Source organism: Pholis gunnellus, assembly GCF_910591455.1.
Source record: "Pholis gunnellus genome assembly, chromosome: 11".
NCBI classification, from domain to species: domain Eukaryota; kingdom Metazoa; phylum Chordata; class Actinopteri; order Perciformes; family Pholidae; genus Pholis; species Pholis gunnellus.
Window position 1 is genome coordinate 9376409 of NC_136538.1, and position 16086 is coordinate 9392494.

At 47.3% G+C, this 16086-nt stretch overlaps 1 protein-coding gene across 1 annotated transcript; it reads left to right on the plus strand.

Annotated features, from left to right (window-relative positions):
• The first annotated feature begins 1561 nt into the window (after positions 1-1561).
• On the plus strand, positions 1562-12619 carry ism1 (isthmin 1). The gene is made up of 6 exons (XM_079168526.1): positions 1562-2496; positions 7504-7716; positions 8590-8860; positions 10512-10655; positions 10751-10840; positions 11165-12619. Exons 1-6 carry the CDS (start codon positions 2359-2361, stop codon positions 11680-11682), a joined length of 1374 nt encoding a protein of 457 aa, XP_079024652.1. The 5' UTR covers positions 1562-2358; the 3' UTR covers positions 11683-12619.
• Positions 12620-16086: the final 3467 nt, after the last annotated feature.

Sequence of the window (16086 nt, forward strand, 5' to 3'; positions counted from 1 at the left end):
TGAAGCAGACAAAGAACAGATTTACATGGTTTAGACAGCTATGCTGTGCCTGGAGTAAGAAGGGCTGTAACTGAAGATTAAAGCTGTATGGGAACCTCTCTTTAACAGAGCATAATGAAGTAGGCCAGCCTGGTGTATTTCATTAGAACAGACTAGGAGCAACTTGTATTTACGACTAATTCAGACATTTGATCTCATCAGATATTTGTGAGATAATTATTGAGAATATAGGGATTTCAATGAAATATGATCTTGGTTGTATCAGCCTTATCACTTTCTGCTGCCAGTTACTCTATTGGCAATAATAAGTAAGCTGCCACTCAGACAGACTTCCTCACTGTGCTTTCTGGCACACATGGGCATCAGATGGGCACATTGGAGTTATAACTCAGCTGAAGTAAGTTCAGGACCTGAGTTTACCAACCCTCTCATTACTCCAAGGACTCGTGACACCCAGAGCTTTGTAATAAATTAAGGGTGAGCCTCTGTTGGTGTTTATTGGTTTGATTTCAACACATTTAAAACACGGAACAATTTAATATAGAAACCATGTGATGCAGGAAAAAAAACATTTTAAGTTTATTTATGTTGCAGTCTAACTTGGGCGATGCTGTGGATCTGCTGCTGTTCCACTGCCATGGTCCTGCTGGCGTAAAGCGCCATTTGGCAACAACAAGGATTATGCATGCGCACAGCCAAATGACCAATATGTGTTTAATACGGTTTTACGCGAGCTGTTATGACACTGACGATTAATTCACGACACTAATGAGATCGTGTTAGCAATCGTCAGCAATATTATTGTTCCTGTTCTTGAGCCCAAACTGAATGTATCGACTTCAAAAGGTGAGAACCGACATCAGATGCCCGGTCGTCTCCACGCCTCGGGGCTCAGTGAACTGTCACCCATGCTGGAGCGGCAGCATCCCCGCTTGGTGCATAATTTGACACAGCGACCTGTCCTTTTGAAGCGGACAATAAAAAAGTCTCACGAGGGCTAATCACATTACGCGCCATTTGTCTCGCGCAAGTGAAGTGTTGCAGCACCTTCCGTTGGAGCGTTTTAATCAAAGGACGAGACAAGGCTGCCGCCGCACACATGTCGGCGGGAGAGGCAGACCTCCTGTAAAGCGCCCCCGGGTGTCTTCCTCTCTGCGCGACGACGCGCCTGTGCGCCCAGCGCGCCTCCGGGGACCACCATGGATACTTGGAGTCGTTTCAGGGAGTCCTTATTGTGCCTGTGAAATGACTTTTCTCTGTATAATGAAGTGACTTGGGGCAGACTTTATGAAATCTGCATTGAGATATTGGGCTTTTAAAGATAAGCCACGTCGTCATGTTGGTCGTGTGAATATATAAAGGTCTCAACTGCAGTGGTAAAAGTAGCATAATACACTGTTTGGGGGTGCTTCACACCCGAACCTCCACAATACACCAGCGTGAGGAGGACTGGTTGAAGGGGGACGAAAGAGTTAACCAGGGGGAGGGCGCCTGGTCAGGGGCGTATGGTATAAAACCACCTCAAGAGCGCACATCAAGAACAGCGCGTGTTTTAGAAAACCCTAGTTTGATACGGTTCTACTTCGTTTCCTCCGAAAGGACTCGTTAGAGACTCACGCCACACCGGGTCTTCATTTCGGTGGGCTTACGACCCGCAGCATAATGGACGAAGACTCTTTTTGAGGAGGGACAGAACTCCATCGCGAAGTCTTTTAACTGGGAAGATATAACTTTGAAACTACCTGTACTCATTTCTCCAGAGGTAGCCTCGTCGAATAACTTTCGGAGACCGCAGAATGTGGACACAACCAGAAGTGCGTTAAGCGGCTGAATTGGAAGTGAGGAAAAGGGGAAGCGTGAGGCTGAGAATGTGGCGGGGACACCGCGGGGCAACTGGGCTGAAAGTTTCCTGAGCTTGGAGATTTGACGAGGGCGCAACAAGAGGGGGGGAAGCGTTAATGCTGCGCGCTGGATCAGCCCTGCAGTAGTCAGTGCTCTGTGTGCATTGGCAGATCAGCACATCAACTCATATTCATACTCATATTGGGCTCAAAATCAAACTATATGTAAAATCAGCAAGAGGATCAATCTTAATTTAGGACACAGTTTATAAAGAACTCCCAACACTGGATCCAACTCAATATCCAGCACTTTTTTTTCTCCTCCAAATTATTCGACCATCCCACCTCCGATCCTTTTCCCTTAATTTTTGCAAATCTGATTCCCGAAGTGGCTCCGAAGTGGTGTTGCGGCTCCTCGTCCCCGGCGGATCCGGAGATCGGAGTCTCTGCACCGGGAGGAGGCGGAGTCGGAGCTTCGGCCACAACGCAGGCTCCCAAGGGCGGCCGCGTCAAAAGGATGGTGCGACTGGCGGCGGAACTGCTGCTGCTCCTCGGACTTCTTCTCCTCACCTTGCACATCACGGTACTGCGGAGCAGTCCGCTGCCCCAGGGCAATGAAACTCTGAGCCTGGATCAGGACACAGCCCTTACAGAGGTGAGTTAGGAAATCTGTCAGAAAGTAGGAGCAAGTTGTAGGCCTATGTTATTGGGGGGGGGGGGGGACCATCTAAATTGTCTGGTCTCAGATGGGTTTGCTCATTTGAGCCGATGCCCCAGGTAAAATAAACCCTCAGTACCCGGGAGTCTTTGGGGCTTGTTGACACACACACACGGATATGGTCTCCATAGGGTGTCCCCCAGGAATAACAGGGAGCCAGTAGGGAGATGGAAGATGAGGCAGGGTCAGAGATCACCCCCCCCCCCCCCCTCCTCCTCTGCACCAAACGCACTTCTCTATTGTTGGGGGTTCAGTTCTAGCTGCAGGCACTTCTCTGTCATCATGGGCTCATCATCACTGTCACCCAAGCTTTCAGTTGATGAGGCTGAGGGTCAGAGCTGAACCCCTGAAGGTGGAGAAGAGTCCGGCATCAGACTGACCTCGGCCCTCAGCGCCCTGCTCCAGATCAAGCCTCAGGCCCAAATTGTTTTTTTTGATCGAGCACTATACTCATAGAACACAAATAAAACAATATGCAGTTTTGAAATCTTATGACATTGATGTAGTCTGGTCAAAATGCAGTTTTTAAAAGACACCTTTCTGGGTTGTGCTCCAGTTTAGAACGTGCCTCGGCAAAATTTCACGAGGGGAGACGTTTGTCAACATGACACCATTTAAGACAGGCTCGACTGTTTAACTGCCCATTTTAACATCAGCATAAAGCACGCAGACTCCAGGAGAGCCTCAAATCTTGACTAGAGGGTTAAGACAGGTCTGGGATCAACAGGCGGTTTTAGAGAGTGTTAAGCATCCTTCAGCTGCTTTTTATTGTATATTTAGCATGCTGCTGAAATACTTTCGTCGTGTCCCAGTGATAAACGGGTATTTATGCCCACTGGAATGGCGTCCCTTCATAAAGTATTTTTTAGGGCTGGGGGTAAACGAATGGAAATCATTTTTACTTCAACAGAGGATGGTGAGGTTAATTTGTAAAGCTGAAGAAATATTACAGGAATTTATCGAATATTTGTCGCACAGCCAAATGTTGGATTGGACGAACAGGATGAGGACCAGGAGAGAGTTTCTCCTGAGGAATTGCCGCAAACAATCCTAAACACATGCCACCTATTCCAACCCAAACATGCCTTTTGTCACTAGTCGAAATTTGCATAGAGATTCTGGCTTGGGATGAAAGAGCCCGACATGCCACTCATGCCCCACGTCGAGAAAAGGGCTGAGACTCTTTTTTTTCTTTTTTGCTCATGAATGTTGCAGATATGCTTCACTGGTCCGCCACTGAAGACGGTGATGTCATCTTTCGGCCAGGCTTGTCACGGCCCAGGGGGTGTATTGTCAGTCCAAAGTGTCATATTTAAAATGCCATTCACAGAAACACAAATGACAGGATGCGGATCCATGCACCTGTAGTGGAGAGAGAAAATGCTTTGGTCCAAGGCACATTATCACCACTGACCCATGAATGCAGACTCATCCACTGTGGGGGTGTACATTAGTGTGATATTATGTTAAAAAACAGTATTTGTCAGTTTAGAACATGGTCTTCTACCCTTGAGCTTTTTTTCTTTGTCTTTTATTTTCAAGAAGTCTTGTCTAAACTAATCACTTTTGAGCTCCTTCATGTACCTTCTCAGTTTGATCCTGTAAATAAACACACACGTAAGCCCAGTATGAGGCGTGTGTGACAGGGGAAGGATAGTGTTCTTTTCCACCTACAAAAGTGTGGTGCTGAAAAGCATCTGGCACAATGTGCACTGCCTTCATTTCCTGCCAGCCTCCCTGGGGGGAGGACCCCTGAGTTGCTCCCAATTGAAAATGGAGTCATGCCCCTTTAAGCAGCCCTCACAAAGTGGAAAGGGGGGGAAGCGGGAAAAAGACGAGGAGATACTGTGAGGAGGGAGAGGGGGTGGTTTGTGTGTGCAAGTGTTCATTCATGGCTTTTGAGAGTGGGGGGTGACATCCTGGGAGGCCCCAGATGAACCGAAGAATGGTGTGTCACTTTTGATCTCCAAATTAAAACGCGTTCCTTGTTGAGGAAGATCTCAGATGAGTGATAGGGGCTGTAAAGCAGCCCGCCTTCAAAGGGGAACACTGCTGATTTATTTTTTTCCATTTAAATGGGTTACTCCTGTGCATTGCTAAAGCCTGGGACGTAGTAGAGAAAAATAGGAAAACACCATGTTTTTCTTATTATGTTGTTTGTCCTTCACACTGCTGAGCTCCCAGATATTGATATTGATTGTGAAATCTCAGTGCTGATGGGGAAAAGCAGCCTAGAGTTCCCTGTTTCTGTCCAACTGATGGACTGTTTTCAGCTAAACAAATCTCACACGACTTTCCGACTCACAAATCAGCTCAAGGCTATCATCGGCGGCGTTATATTTAAGGCTGCCAATGCTTTGTACACATTCCAGTGGCATCTATTGTCTAAGGTTCAATACTGAGCAGCTCCAATAATGAAGTGATGTAGCTCCTGGATAGATAAAAGGTGGAAAAGCAATCTGGGAAATTCAACATGACAGCTGATTGCAAATAATTTAAACATGAAACTGGTTGTTACAGGTGGTTACAGTAGTAGTGGTTTGGTTGCAAATGATTGCCACTAGTATTATTTAAACATGCAGCACTTCTTCAATAATCACTACATATGTTTGCTTAAAAACACTTAGCAGCAATTCTCCCATATGGAGCATTCTTAGCAAACTATCCGCCATATAATCCCTCCAAAAATAATTAGCGAATTAGAGCTAAACTACCAATTTGCCCATAAACCGACTTACTCTCCCCTACTGAAGTGTTGCCCTGGGATTAATCAGAATGCTTTTAAATTTGACGTTAAATAATCCAAATTTGTGTCAGGATTAGATAATCTGCCTGCCATGTGGCATCCATCGTAATGTGACACAACAGAAGATTCAGATAGGATTAGACCGGATAACGAAGGATTAATATGACTGCAAACACTGTGACTTTATACCAGCCAACAGTTTGTGTATTCTGAAACATTTGTGGTCGGCATCTGCTTTCTTTCAACAGACCCAATTCATGGAGAAAGCAATAAGTCATAACTCACTGACAGTTATTATCTGTGTCTTCATCAGCAGCCAGAGACATGTTGGGATGAATATCCTTAAATGGCAGGTGTTGTGAATGAAAACATCTCACAGTCGTACGAGGGGAAAACAAAGGAACGTGTCTGTCTTCAGTGGCTGTGAAATGTGCGGTAGTTGGGAATCTTCTGGCAGCAGATTTAAATGACTGTTTGTCGTATCAGTATCGGGAAACAGAGCAACTTGTGTGGTCTGCATTTAAATAATAACCATAAAAATATAATCTACGAGGGAGGAGATTAAACACAGCTGCTTACGTGATTTACACATGTGTGTATGTATTTACATTGTGATTGAACCTGTGAGGCGTTGCGTTGGGCCCGCTCCCTCGGTGGAGCTCAATTACAGCCACTGAGTGACTTCTGAAGGCTGGGAACTTGAAAGACTGGGTTATCACGTGGGCATCTCAAAGCCCAAGTACTTGTGATGGAACCAAAGAGGGCCCTGTGATGTTCACATAAGGGTCGATGCACAAACTCTGCTGTTGAAATGACCTTTTTCTGCATTGAGATCTCAGCTATAATTGTTCGGTCATGGAAACGACTTTCGTGGTTTTAATTGGAATCCGCTTTTTCAGAATTTTTTTTCCTCAAATTGTATGATTTTGAACATAAATTCTCTTTTTATTTGGTGGCTACAGATAAAAAAGCCATCTTCACTCCCTCCCGAAAATTATGGGCAACAGCATAATCATTGTAATTACAGCAGTAACTCACATGTAGATATGTGTTGTGAAAGGGTTTTGATTCTTTGAAATGCATCACATTGACTCAATGTGTGAATCTCTAAATCTCTCCATCTCGTGAATTAAGAAAAAATAATGCTGAATGGAACATGGGAGTCTTTCTGTCCACCACTGCGGTTGAATTTAAGTTGCACATGTACATTTATAATCCTTCCCCCCCTTGCTGTGCAGCAGCATTTACAGCGTCTAGAGTGCACCTTGGCTGGACACAAACAGCTCCACTGGGGGCTTTTAAGGCCGCCGCAATGTGGCTGAGCTGACAGGTTGTCTGTGACTGGCCACCGCAACCGTGCTGCGCTGCTGCCGTATTCTCAGGCCTCAGCCCGGCCACAAAAACACTAGGGAGGAAGAAATGGGACATGAAAAAGAAAACGAGCACCATGATTGATTGCTTTCTTTGATCTTATTTTCTACCACCCCAGAATGCTTGATTGCCGACTACTTATGGCTGTCTGTCCAATTGAGGTATAATTGTTCCTTCTGTGCATACCTGACAGGGGACATGTGTCCTCAACTGTCCTTTTGGGATGAATTTACAACCTCCCCCCTGTCAAGACGACCAAATGTTTTTTCGTCGTCAAGAAGGCAGATGTAATTATTTTGCAATGTTTGCTTAGGTTTCTCAGTATAGCCCCACCGCAGGAAACCCATCAGTCTTACATGCTCTTTTCTCCCAGCCAGCACCCGGACAATGCTAAAAATGTCCACATCATATAACTACGGTAAAGCAGCAGCGTGCTCGGTTAAAAAGGGAAAAATATACAGTCCCGCTGTGACACTGGCTCTGAATGCATGCTCTAGACGGATCATATTTTGGTGGATGCAGACAGACGCACTGAACTGAGTGTTATGTTTGTCCCACTGCTTCAGTGGCTCCGTCTTTCTGGGCTCCAAGAAGTCGAGAGTCCACTGTCCACAGGATTTATGACAGAGGTCGCGGCCTCATGAACCTCTGTCAACATCAATCTAATGTTGCTGAGTGTGCAGACTCTGTGGATGCCAAGTGACAGGGCCCTTAGTCTCAACGTTCACACGAAAGGGAATCAAATATTTTCTGCAAGCACTCTAATATGGTATGCTGTAAATGCACAAACAATAATAATATATTATGTTCCTTTCTCTCCTCTGCAGAACAATATAAATGCAAAAAGCAGCTCTGCCCAACTGGCTCCTGAAGACCGGAGGTCAGGTCCAGAGCACCGGTTGGCCCACCGGCCTGCCACCCTCCCCTGGGCACAAGGCAGCAACGTACACAGGGACGGCCCTGGAGCTTTCCTCCTGGATCTGCACAACTTCCCCGACCTCTCCAAAGCTGACATCAATGGACAGAATCCCAATATACAGGTGACCATGTGTGTCTGCGCACCTGCTAGTGCGCTTTGATGCTTTTACTCTCTTGTAAGACATGGCTACCCAACCACATAGGACAGGAAGAGCAAACAGGACGAAGGAGAATAGTTTGGTGCACATCACTACCCCCTTTTTTCTCCCGCTCCCTCCTTCCCTCTCCCCCTGTCCCCTTTTCACACTCCCTGGCTCGTAGTGAAGCTTACTGAGGTCTCACGTCCATCATAATGGCAGCTGAAAGGCAGCCGCTAACCAGCAATTTCTTACTGCTGACCCATGTGCATGGAAACAGACGGCAGCTTATGTAAATGTGTGGCAAGCCCTTGCCCGTAAGTACCTCGGCGGTGCAGATGGCCGAGCAACCGCTGCCATGTTTAAATCATTCCCCTGTCTAATCCAGCGAGGGGGTCTTTTCATATCTGAGAGCATCACCGCTAAATCCGAGCACGGACAAAGTGTATTAACATCTCAAGATGTGGGAAGAGAGCCGAGCAACCAATTGAGCAAGGGCGTGAGGCTGTGGGAGGAGGAGGTGGGGGGGGGGGAGGAGGAGGGGGTGTGTCTTTGATCCTGGGATTCATCTGGCTTTCATGGTCTGGAGGAGGCTGAGTAGCCCTTTGAACTTTGTGTTTAGGTGCAGAGAGCCCAAGAGGTGGGAGGGTGACTGTGGGGCAGGGTGGTGGTCCCCCCTCATCTGGGAGGCACATGTGTTAGGACAGACAGGGGGAGGGGGTAATATTGTGTGTGTGTGTGTGTGTGGGGATCAGAAAGTGTCACCCCGAGGCCCCCGATTGACCCGTTGTGTCCCAAAATGCTACATACAAGTGTCTTGAAAATCCACGTTAAACGGACTTCTGTTCTTGAATTCAGGTGACCATTGAAGTGGTGGATGGACTAGAGAGCCACGAGCCAGAGAAAGGCCTCCGTAAGGAGAGCAAACCCAACTGGGCCTCCCCTAACTGGAGGAACTGGTGGCCTCGCTCTTCTTCACCTTCCTCCTCCTCCACCACCACTCACCAGACGGAGGAGCACGATCGCACCTACGGGAGCAACAGCGAGGACAGCAACTTCCTCAGGCCGCCGGCAGACTGGGACAGGAGAGGAGGCGCCGGGGGAGGAAGCAAAGCTCAAACTGAATATGGTGAGGGAGACAGGAGGGTGTGTTTGCAAGGAAACGAGTGCACAACGCACGTGGCAGAATATTTAGCCGGGTTTATTCGAGCGCTGGTCTCCAGGGTTTCCACAGATGTCCATAGTCTGATGTGGAATCTGTAATTTGCAGATTTACTGATTTAAGCTGTCACCATAATAAGTGCAGTCGTCCCAGGCGAGCCTTTGGGAGCCCCTGATTGAAACCGTTAACACTTTTTTTTTTAATAAGATGGATTCCTGAGCTAGCTACGTGACAAAGCTTTAACGCCTCGCTCCATCAAAGTTCAGCTGCAGGGATGGAGCCACACCATCTCCACAACACTCTCCAAAAGCAAGCCCACTGATAAATCTGCCGTGGAAGAATTTACACTCACTGTCGTACAGTACGCGTCCGGCCCGAGTTGTGGCATGCCCAAACCAACATGGTCGAACAGGAATGCGTATGCTGGGGAAAATGTCATTTCATCCATTTGCACTTGCACTACAGCGGTTAGGGAGGTGATTTTCAAATGTTTCTCAGTCAAACCATAGCCCATGTTTAATGTTTCTGGCTTATCACTGCGGTCAGCTCTCATTTATACGCTATTTCACACCACACAGTGGACAAGAAAATATTTTCCTCATAATTTCTGCCCTGGTTTTAATAATCACAACTGTGGTCAGACAGTGAGGGCCATCCATCACAGGCCAGTGGTAGTACATTCAGTCGTCTCATTTGTGGGCTAAGGGCAGGTTATCATCAAGTTTCTAAATTCTGAGTCTTTTTTTTGTTGCCACCGGCTCTTCGGCCGTAGTGAGCTATGGAAGGGGGAGGGGGAGCAGCGCTAGATTGCTATCCGGCCTGTATTCATACAAAATGCTCATAATGAGGGGCAGATGTCAGGGGGGGGTATAGGAAGGTTTGGACCCCGGCCAGAAATACTTCCATCCCAACATGCCCACATTAATTCTCCTCATTGATGAAGTGCTGCTTTCAAGATGTGTGTGTGTGTGTGTGTGTGTGTGTGTGTGTGCGTGTGTGTGTGTGTGTGTGTGTTTGTGTGCGGTAGCAATGGTGGTGGTAGAGCCGAGTGTAACTGTTTCCATGTATACCCATTACAGTGATCCGCTCTATGATAATTGGAGTTAAAGAGGATTTCTTGCCATTTCACTTCCTATTTCCAAACCGATGAATCACAGATAGAGCAGCTGCATGGTGTCCAGTGCCACTGTGCCAGGGATACTCAGGCAGCTCGGAGAATTTCTATTTGCAAATTCCCTGCCGGATCCCCTGTAGCTTTGTTGGAATTAGCAAAAACGCTTCCCTTATTCCACTTACTGAACACACGTACTGTGCCCTATGCCATGTGCAATATAGCGTATGCATGTGTGCATGTGTGTGTGTGTGTGTGTGTGTGTGTGTGTGTGTGTGTGTGTGTGTGTGTGTGTGTGTGTGTGTGTGTGTGTAGACAGGCTCGTGTGGTATCTGCTTTGAGGGCCGAAGTCAAAGAGAACTTTGAGCTCCACCACTTCCCCTTTCATGTCCGTCCGTCCGTCCCCCCCCCTCACACTTATTATTAGTGAGGCATGCTAACAGGCCTGAGTAAGTTCAGCATGTGGCCTGCATCAGAGCTGACGGTCTCTCTCTCTCTCTGATCTAGATTATATGGACGGAGAGGGGGACTGGAGTAACTGGACAGCATGCAGCGTCACCTGTGGAAATGGCAACCAGAAGAGAACCAGGTCGTGCGGTTACGCCTGTACAGCCACCGAGTCCAGAACTTGTGATTTGCCCAACTGCCCGGGTAAAGTCTTGATTTTGGATAACAGAGCGAAAACAATTCCACCAGTAGTCTTTTATCTTTGATCCACTTTTCACTGTGCATTCATCTCTCTGAAGGTATTGAAGATGCCTTCAAGACGGCAGCTACTGAAGTGAGCCTGTTAGCTGGAACAGATGAGTTCAACGCCACGGAGCTCTTTGGTGTTGGTAAGATTCTACTCTTGTCCTATCCCTCAGACTATCCCTCATTCAGATATTCATGCACTATCAAAAAACAGTTCACCCATCTGGCAGCAGTGTCCCTGCACACACTTAGCATTCCTCATGCTCGGGCTGCGCTCCATTTCTGTGCAGAGATGAAAATGTGCGGCAGGGCAGGAAGAACACAGTGTGCAGCTGCCCAGTCTCTCTTTGTCTGTCTGTTCATAGTCAACTCAGTAAAAACACACTTTTATCAACACCTTCTCCCACTTTCATCTTCCAACGTTCGGGAAGAAATGCAGCATTTGATGGTGTCTTCATTTCTTCCAGACACGGACAGCTGCGAGCGATGGATGAACTGCAAGAGCGAGTTCTTGAAGAAGTACATGACCAAGGTGGCCAACGACCTCCCCAGCTGCCCTTGCTCTTACCCGACCGAGGTGGCGTACAGCACGGCAGACGTGCACGACGCTCTCACGCGCCGAGATTTCCGCTGGAAGGACGCCAGTGGGCCGAAAGAGAAGCTGGAGATCTACAAGCCGACGGCCCGCTACTGCATCCGCTCCATGCTGACGCTGGAGTCCACCACGCTGGCGGCGCAGCACTGCTGCTACAACGACAACATGAAGCTCATCACTCGCGGCAAAGGGGCCGGCACGCCCAACCTCATCAGCACCGAGTTCTCAGCCGACCTGCACTACAAGGTGGACATCCTGCCCTGGATCGTCTGCAAAGGAGACTGGAGCCGCTACAACCAGGCCAGGCCGCCAAACAACGGGCAGAAGTGTCCCGACAACCCTCAGGACGAGGACTACTACAAACAGTTTGAAGAAGCGAGAGAATTCTAGACGGCTGTAGCGTGAAAAGGAAAAAAAACAACAACAACACACACACACTGCTTAAATATTCAGCTAAACCTCAAAATTGGTGCTGAAACCATTTTTAAATTCTGTTTTAGATCAAGTAACACAAGAACTTTTAGGCTCTGAGGAACAAGACTTACTGCTCTTTGAAGCAAGAGGAATAGAAATCCAACAGTCAAGACACTTACTTGCTCACAAGGAACTTTCCTTGACTTCACCAAAACAAGGCAAACAACGTTGCTCTGTTTAAAAAAATAAAATTAAAAAAACTTAAAAAAAATAAAATATGCCTCTAAAAAAATGATTGAACATGTTGCCAGTAATTGCGTCATCAATAATTACTTGTTCAGATCTGGTCACCAAAGGGAGAACTGAGTTAGTATTCTTAAAAAGGGAAAATTCTGATTCCAGGAATGTTCGTTTAGATTGTGTCCTCGTTCCGTCTCCATAGATGTTTATGTTTCGGTGAATCTGAGAGGCCTGTGGTAATAGAATAATGAGATGCTTCAGGAATGTGTTGGGACAGAGAACAGGGTTATCTAATTTTCTCCCGTTTTGTCATTCACAATATCCAGGTTCTCCTGTAAACTGGTGAGTTTATTTAGCATGCACATTTTTTATTTGTACCATTAATTTACAGCCGTATCCCTTGTGTCTCTGTGGCAGATCTGTATTGTAAAAAGCCTGCATTATTTTTGTAAAGTATTTATTAAGTTGTAGCTGTGTCTTGAGTCGGGTGGCTATGACTGTGGTTTCTGATTCAAATGTGGCTGAATGCTAACTTAGCTCAAACTTTGGCATCCATGTGCATATTCGTGTCTCAAGTTAGGATTAAACCGTAATCGAGTGCAAAGAATGTGAGAATTCAACTGTATGGAAAGATTTTTGAGATATAAATCTATAAATAAATTTTCAAAAAGGCTATGACTGTGTTGCTAGAAAAAAAAACAATCTTCCATCAGCTGCTATTAGATTTCTCTCCTGCTGTCGAGGGAATTTCATCTGCGGGAAAAAAGGTCTCCTCCAACAGGCTTAAGCCAGTGCACAAGACTTCCATTAGTTCCATCCAGTGTGGCTTATTCAGAGGGCGAGAGGGTAAGGTTCCCTTCAATGCGACTCAAATTCTTTGTCTTTGGCATGCATCCTCACATTCCTGAGTAATTTCTCAGTGTACACATGCCCTCTCTCTCACACACACACACACACACACACACACACACACTTGATGCTGCCTGTCCGCAGCAAGGACCTCTGACCATTCCCTCTCGGCTGAGGGCTGCAGTCATTGTCACACAGAGAAAGCCATTCATGGTGCCCTCATTCCTGCAGTCTTGTGTGTGGCACAGCTGGCCGGGTGCGGGGCTCGTCTGTATAATGCAGCAGGCCCCAGCACGTTCCACACCCCTGAGGCGCTACTCGCAACCATCGAGGTTGCTTCACTATTCACACAAAATTCCTACTCCCGCGTCCTTTGACCCATTTCTCCCAAACACAGTCTTTTATCAACAACCCACCCTCAAGTCCGCTGTATATCACACGGGATACATTCTTTTAAAATGTAGATATATCTCTCTCCCTCTGTACTGTCAGACCCATGGGGTGTAAAGCTCTCTTTTTAAGTCTTCTGTCCCTCTCTTCGGTAAAAGCAGGGGTCCAGGCTAAGATTACAGTAACCGGCATGAACGGTTATCTTGTGGGGGCCGTCTGCTGAACAGGCCATGAAGATCAAAGTGAGGTGCTCGTCTGTATTTTTGAAACATTAGGGCCCAGCTCAAATTGATGACATACTTCCACCACCACCCCTAGTATCTCTTCCCCAGACAGGCTCCACGTGTCTTGAGAACAGGCAATTACTCGCATACCCTCCTCACTTTTCATCTCCCCTTTCCCTGCAATCACAGTGCACGATTTTTCACTGTGATTCCTGTGCCAAGTCGTAGGTAGGACTACAGGTTTAGAGTGTAATTGGTGTGAAAATGTATGAGAGGGCAGACATACTGCAGGCGAGCGAATGCAGAGAGAACTTGCGTCGGCTGTGGGGCGTCAGCGATGCCTCGCTTCTGTGTTACTATTTCCAGGACTCCACTCTGGCATGTTTCAAAGGATGCAAAGCACCATATTAGTGGTATATTGTCAAGGATCCCAAAGGGCTCATTAAGAATCTCCAAGATATGATTGTTGGTATTTTGCCTCTATTTTTGTTATGAGAAGAAGATGATGTCCAACGTATTTGCGCTGTTTTAGACCGAGTTTGACAGGGCTGGCTCTGGGATTTCTAAGTAGCTCTCCACACAAGCGCTAACTGTGGGAATAAGAAAGCAAGAGGATTTAAAAACAAGTAGAAAGCGGTGGAAACTTGGACGGGTTAATGTTGTAATTAATGAAGAGAAAGCTCAGCTGTTTCTGTCGAAATATTTCACATTAAAACAAGTCCAGGTGGTTTGTTGTCCAAGCCGGAGCTCTCTGTAGATAAAATAACCGCGGCGCATGGTGGCAATCAGGCATCTCTTTTGTTTTGTGGTGTGATGCAGATGTGGCAGAGCCATTTTTAGCCTCCCTCCTTCACTTTCTTTCACTCACTCCCTTGCACCGCTACTTTTTTTGGGTGGTGTAGCACAATGCAGGAAGTGTCTAGGCCGCAATACCGCAGGGCCCTAACTGCACGGCCTGCCTAATTAAAAGGTTTTTTCTTTGGTCTTCTAATCTGGAATAGCTGACCTGCACCGGGAGGTTGCTTATCTAGCGGCTCCCTCCCTCTCAACCTTCACCCCCAATGTCCTACTGGCAAGACAGGGGTGGGGCCGCTGGCACTCTGCCTGCCATAGGCTCACATCTTTGGCACAGCAAGTCAGGGGAGGAGTGGGTGGTGTTGGAGGGGGGGGGGGGGGGGGGCCAAGCACGGTCCTCGGTGCGCAGCTGAACAAACAGGTCAACTAGCTGTGGAGCATCTGAGAGGGCAGGGCGCCTTACTTAACCCCTGCTGCCAGGACATCGCTGAGATGCTGCAGGGATCTGCACTCACACAATCTATGGCCTCAACGACGACAAAGCACAGGACTCTAATCCACTTGGACATATAGTATTAACAAGCAAAGAGCATCATTATGTCAAATGGGCGTAGTGGCCGGATGGGAACCTGCCTCTGGCTCATGTCCTCTATGCCAGTTGAAACAAAAGCTAAAATAACACGAGAGCGCTCATAAACACACACAAAGCTGTCGGACAAATGGAGGAAAAAATAAATCTGCGAAGCAATAAAGAGTTATTATATTCAGTCACGCTTTTTATTGAGCCAAAAGTATGACTAATGAACCACCACATGTTATATACGCTCACGTGCCAATAGGAGTAAGCGTCAATCAGTTTCCCTTGATATTTGAAGGCATGGTCCTGATGTGCATAAAGGTGAGAGATATCAGACTCCTCAGAGTCTCTTCTGGTTTGGTCTGACAAAGTACACCGTGTGGATTTAACCCTGTGTGCGAGTGTTGTTGCTAGACACCGACACAGTGGGGCTGTAATGTGTCGAGGAGGTTGGTGGGGGTGGGGGGTGGTCAGCATGAGCATGGAAGCTGCATGGCCGTGATTCACTGTGACAGCACCGCCTGGCATGTGAGGACAGCAGGCCAGGCGGGCAAGGCTGCTGCCTTTGATCTTTATTTGCTCCACCGTCTGTTTTGCATTTAAGAGCCTTGCTGAGCGCGAGGCATTGGATACACCTTGAATGGCTCAGGACCCCGTCCACCTTTTAAAGACCTGGGATCCTTTTTCAAAGCTAAGGGGATCCGGGACAGAGAGGGATGATGTTTGAAGGGGAAGGTTCTGTGCCGAATAGGCCAGAGGGTCTCCCGGCAACACAGATTAGCCCTGATGAAAAGAGAGTGCTCTATAAAAACACACGACCAAGCTAATGGAGAATGGTGTGAGTGTGGGTGAGGGGCAAGGTAACATAGATCTGCTGTTTTTAGATGGACCCTCGAGATCAACCCCGGGGTCAGGAGGCTGTGGAACAAAAACAAACACAGCACCCCCCCCCCCCCCACCCAACCAACCTTCTGCTGCTGCTTCTGACCCGTCAAATACATTTTGCACGTCAGTGATGTCAACGGACTGTGACATCTTACACCGGAGAGGCAAACCGGCTGGATACCATCAAAATGTCGTCCTATCCCACAACCAGGCATGGTGCACTGACAGGGAGGCATCTCTCTCTTCAAACGGTGCACATATTTATCTTCCTGAACATCTCTATTGCACATTCCTCGCGGACACTAACGTGGCCACGATCCAGAGCCAACAGCTGGACAAACTTTTGCCCCAGAGACCGACACAATTGATATAAATAACTGCCCCTCTAATAAGAGGCGTTATGATGATTCAACTCAGAGG

Excerpts from the sequence above, each read along its gene's own strand:
- ism1 (XM_079168526.1), top strand. The coding sequence starts at position 2,359 with ATGGTGCGACTGGCGGCGGAACTGCTGCTGCTCCTCGGACTTCTTCTC. Across the intron at positions 7,717-8,589 it reads GACAGAATCCCAATATACAG|GTGACCATTGAAGTGGTGGA; the intron begins GTGACCATGTGT and ends TCTTGAATTCAG. Across the intron at positions 10,656-10,750 it reads TGATTTGCCCAACTGCCCGG|GTATTGAAGATGCCTTCAAG; the intron begins GTAAAGTCTTGA and ends ATCTCTCTGAAG.